The 5,492-nt window shown below is 35.5% G+C and overlaps 1 protein-coding gene across 1 annotated transcript in view; it reads right to left on the reverse strand.

Annotated features, from left to right (window-relative positions):
- Positions 1-289: 289 nt before the first annotated feature.
- Positions 290-5,492, reverse strand: part of LOC139117116 (uncharacterized) — a 10,333-nt gene continuing 5,130 nt past the window's right edge. The window contains exons 5-7 of the mRNA XM_070679960.1: positions 4,349-4,454; positions 3,646-3,838; positions 290-2,420 (exon numbers count right to left, since the gene is read on the reverse strand). Coding sequence (XP_070536061.1) covers positions 2,280-2,420; positions 3,646-3,838; positions 4,349-4,454 — 440 coding nt within the window. The 3' untranslated portion in view covers positions 290-2,279. The remainder of the gene's footprint in view (positions 2,421-3,645; positions 3,839-4,348; positions 4,455-5,492) is intronic.

Below are 5,492 nucleotides of genomic sequence, written 5' to 3' on the forward strand. Positions count from 1 at the left end.
TGTCTGTTTCGTTCAGAGCATTGAAAACCTAATAGGCCATTCTGTCGTCGGCCATTTTCGTCACCTCGTAGAGGTCTTTCATTCTGACATGTTTAGTGGCTGAAAAGTATTAAATGTGGCGGGGAAATGCATCTATGTGAGAAGAGGAAAGTTTTTTGCGTGAAAGTGAGCCATGGGGCAACTCAGTTAAGAATCTTGTGAATATTCTTTTGATCTGCTATCTGAGGGAATAACGGAGACATTATTACAGCAGTTAGATGTGTTGTATTCAGGAAAGGACATTAATATTGAGAAGCATAGAGAAAGATTTTAAATCTGATTTATTGAAATGCCAATATGAATTAAATGAATCATGAATGATTCATTGAAATCTGCATAATCTATTGGAAAACAAAAAGAATTCCTTAGCCGCCCCCCCCCTTCTCCCATGTGCTTTTTACAATATATTGTGTCAACTACAGAAATTGGTTTGATTTCATCAAATGAATGACAAACACACATACCAGACTTCTTTCTTAGTTTATCTGCCTGTAAAAAGAGTTCTGTTTAATTTCTTAAAAAACAAACCATCGATTGCTTTGAACAAGCTATCTCTATATTCGTTACAAGTATATAATGAACACATTGGCTGTAAGTAAAAATCAATCTACAAACTACATCACCGAATGATGGCATTTTAACATCAAATATATATAGATTTAGACTCGGCAATTTGAGAAACTGGTCGATGCGAACGAGATTTTGTAAAACAACAACATCATATCATATGAAAAGGCTCTTGGCACAATCAAGCAGTTTCAATATCATTATGGCAAACCTCTGTGGATATTTGGCAATGGTAAATTTGAATAAAATGCTACTAGTTGAATAAAATTATGTAAGTAAATTTAAGCAAATCAACAAGGCTATATATATCCTTAATCATGCGTAAATTGAGCATCAACCTATTCTGAAGTTTCACTATTGGCTGTTTTGTATAAAAGATAATAGGTTTAGAGAATATAAACTCATTACTATATTTTAATGCTGTGCGTTGATGTTACAGAATGCGTTAGCACTCTCATTGCCAATGCTAAAATTATCGATATACATTTTCAGAAGTATTTTAAAAAATATATATATATTTGGTAAATTCCTGTATTTGAGACGTCTACTTAAAAGTGATCGTTAAAGTCCAATACTTATTTACGACCGTTTAATTACGATCATCGTCAGACTATCAGAAAGAAACTCTACCGAAAGGTATATCATTGACATATTTTCACCATAATTACTGTATTGCGCTGAAATAACTGTCACGTTTCGTGTCCATGATAAAGACGATGCTACTGCCACACTATGCAGCTAAGGTTAGAATGTAAGCTGTACATATATTGCGGATATTTTTCAACTAGGCTCTTTTTGTTTCCAGCAGTTACGTATTTCATATCCATTAAAATGAACAAGACGTCAGCCCGAAAGTTGGGTTGAACTTTAGACTTCCTATGATAGGAAAAAAATCGACAAATGTAAGACGCGAAAAGTTTTCTTTCAGTTTGACAAGATTCCATTGAATATCGAATTAATTTGGGAAAAGCAAACGGCTTCAGCTCCTTGATTTTTATTCTGATAAAGAAGTTAAATCATGTCATTGAGAAATGTATCAAAAGTTCTAGAGTTCTTATACATCTATAAAATCAACGGCCCGTTGCAGTCTGGCAATTAGTGTAAACAGATCAGCCTGTTCCGTTCAACGGCAGAGTACGTCTCACTCAATTGTGAAAAGGTGACACTTGAAGATTCCCAGTCATCCAGGTAGAGACAATTTTGATATAAAGGTTCAAGTTGAGGCACTTACAGTGCAGCGATTAAGAAAAATACTCAAATGTTCAACTCAACTTGGAGGTGTGACGACTCATCTTCAGAGGTCGATGAACTCTTGCCACCAGATGACCAGTCGGGCTGATGATGCATTTGGAAAAAGGCTGTGAAATATTGCAACTCGATTGTCATACGAGGATATACGTAGAAGTCCAAATTATAATTAGCGTTTTGCAATGTTTTTTGGCAGCAAATTATGGAGCTCTGTAAAACAGCTTCCTATTGGCTCAAGCTGTATATTTTGTGCTCATGCTGGAACTCAAGTCCGCTAAGACTGTGAACGTTCTTACAGTAATGATAACGCATATCTACTTTCCTCTTTCGTAAAATACTCGCTTTGTCGATAAAAACTATGTAAATATTGTGACAATTATGTACAGATGTATAGGCGATGACCGTGTAAAATGCCAATGGTGACGTCAGACGTCAGTGTCATACACCCGAGAAAATTTCCTTTCTAGTTTCAGATGGTTCCCGGGATCAGTCCACGATGTTGATGATTCCAAGCCGCCCGTCCACTGCCAAGATGGTCTGTGTCTGTTGCTGACCAAGTTGCCATTCTATTGAGAACAATAATTACACAAGATGAGTGGCTGAAAGAGTACCACTACACTTTGCTTATGAGTGGTCCGACCTATGCAAAAACATCCCCGCTTCGTGATGTCTTTATCCACACTATTACTAAATCATGACATTAATACGACGAAGGTAGTACTACAGGCAAGCGAACGAATAGATAGATAGATAGATAGATATTACATACATACATACATATACATACATACATACATACATACATACATACATACATACATACATACATACATACATACATACATACATACATACATACATACATACATACATACATACATACATACATACATAATACATACATACATACTACTACATACATACATACATACATACATACATACATACATACATACATACATACATACCTACATACATACGTACATACATACATACATACATACATACATACATACATACATACATACATACATACATACATACATACATACATACATACATACATACATACATACATACATACATACATACACTAATACATACATACATACATACATACATACATACATACATACATACATACATACATACATACATACATACATACATACATACATACATACATACATACATACATACATACATACATACATACATACATACATACATACATACATACATACATACATACATACATACATACATACATACATACATACATACCGGTACATACATACATACATACATACATACATACATACATACATACATACATACATACATACATACATACATACATACATACATACATACATACATACAGATAGATACATAGATACTTTATTTCTATCTTTTATCTTATGTACACATTTATGAAATAAATACACAGATACATAAGGATAGGTAGGTACGTAATTAGTCAATTATTGATCAATTGACTGATTGATCAATAGATAGATAGATAGATAGATAGATAGATAGATAGATAGATAGATAGATAGATAGATAGAGAGAGAGACATGGATGGATAGATGGATAGATAGATAGCTTGATTGACTGATTCGTTCGTTCGTTGATTAATTGATTGCTTGATTCATTGATCCATTGATTCAATGATTAATTTATTCATTCATTCATTCATTCGTTCATCGACAAAGACGTCCTGTGTAAAGAGACTTCTCTAGTGAAACGAATCAACACATGCGACTTAAAGGTATACGGTATATGTACCTGATTTTCAAGTTTGTCCAGATCCAAGACTTCGTAAAAGCTTCCTTTGCTGAGAACGTTGTAAGAATTTCTTCGTGCCGGGTTGGCCGGGTCACCGATCGGTGTAGTACTTGAAGTTTCGTCTCCGTCGAGGGATTTAACACTGTCGTTATCCACGTCCTCTTCCTTGTCTTCCTTCTTTTTCTTTCGACGCCTGCATAAAATGAATAACATGCACAGTTTGTTAACCGTGCGAAGATTACATCGTTTTGTGCAGAAACGCAGACCGATGGCTAGTTATAACTTCCGGTATAACTTATATTTTAATAATTATATTTCAAAAAGCAATTTCGCTTGATCCTGCCGTCAACTATGAGAGAATTATATTTAAATATTTTTTTATCAGCCAGGTTATCAGGAAATTAGGTTACTGTACCGAATTTTACCGCCTTGAATATTTTTTTCGAATGTCATATATACTGCATGTCATTACAGCGTTTATCGCAAAACGGAGTAAAACAGAGGGTCTTGACAATTCAAAGCCACCTTTGTCCATATATTTATCGAAGGTTATTGACTTAGTCCAAGAAGGGCATTTCTTTCAGTCAAATGCGGTCACGAAGAATACGTTTGACTCACAGAAGTGCAGGTGACCTCTATCTCAGTGTTAGTTGGCGGGGACTACAAAATGATAACTGCTCACATTTCTTATAATGGAAATTACCTTAGCAGCGCCATTAATATGAACCCTATCACTGTCGTTAGCAGGGCCACGACTCCAAAAATGCATCCAACAACTGCATAGATGAGATTGTCAACATTCTTTGTTTCTGGAACAAAAGAAGAAGAAAAGTGTTTCCTTCAGTTCGAGCTTTTGCCCGTGATGGCTGGACGAATCAGTATGCATTGTCGCTGTTTCTGTAGACAGTGAAGCCAATACTGAAGAAAGGCACTCAAGTATGTTGTCAGCGTTTGTTAGATGAGAAAATGAATGTTGCATTCAAAACGGCGACGGTACTCAGTCTGTTTACTGTAAAATCGTCCGTGTCTTTCACTATCACTGTTTGTTCTGTACTTTGTCCGGAGATAACTTTACAATCATGACGAAAGCGTGCATACAAAAATTGAATAAACGTCGTGATGTCTTGTGGATAAATATTGTAAAGCCTGGCTGTTAAACAACACATATCTTTGTCCTTCGCAATTGTAGAAAACCCAATTGATCATACAAAACTGAGAGGGCGTGGTATTGTTTGTGGTCAAAAGGTTTATTGAAAACTGGATCACGCTTTGCAATTACGATAGAAGACTTGCGAAATCGTCGGGTTAGGCTGTGTTCAGAAAAAATGGTGAAGGGGCTGGAGGAATCGCGATTGAAATCTATTTTTTTCAGATCCCCCTAATGGCCTCAAAAATTTTCAAGTCCCCTCCGTCTATATGATCAAAAATTTTCAAGCCCCCCCCCCCCCAATTATCATATAGCCGCATATTTATTAGGAATGTACGCAGAGTAAAATTAAGCATGTATTGTGTAGTTCTGCAAGCAGATGTTTTGTGTTATTGTATGATGGGATGTGAAAATTCCATTCACTGCATGAACTTGAAGTGAATGGTTTTATATATTGATATTAAGTGATTTGAGAAAAACTGTGACTTTTCATCGTACATTTGTATAAGATCAAGCATGGTGACCCCATCTTTTTTCTCTAATAGTTGATTATTCTCAGATACCAGAATTCAAAAATCCATGGTAACTGGTAAGTCTCCTAGTCTTCTATGTGTTACTCTCTGCCCTGATGTTGTGTACAAGTACGTGTACATGTATGTTTCAAGGTCAATCGAGTGTTCTATGACCTAAACTCTTCTTA

This window comes from Ptychodera flava, chromosome 18 (genome assembly GCF_041260155.1).
Source record: "Ptychodera flava strain L36383 chromosome 18, AS_Pfla_20210202, whole genome shotgun sequence".
Taxonomy (NCBI): Eukaryota; Metazoa; Hemichordata; class Enteropneusta; family Ptychoderidae; genus Ptychodera; species Ptychodera flava.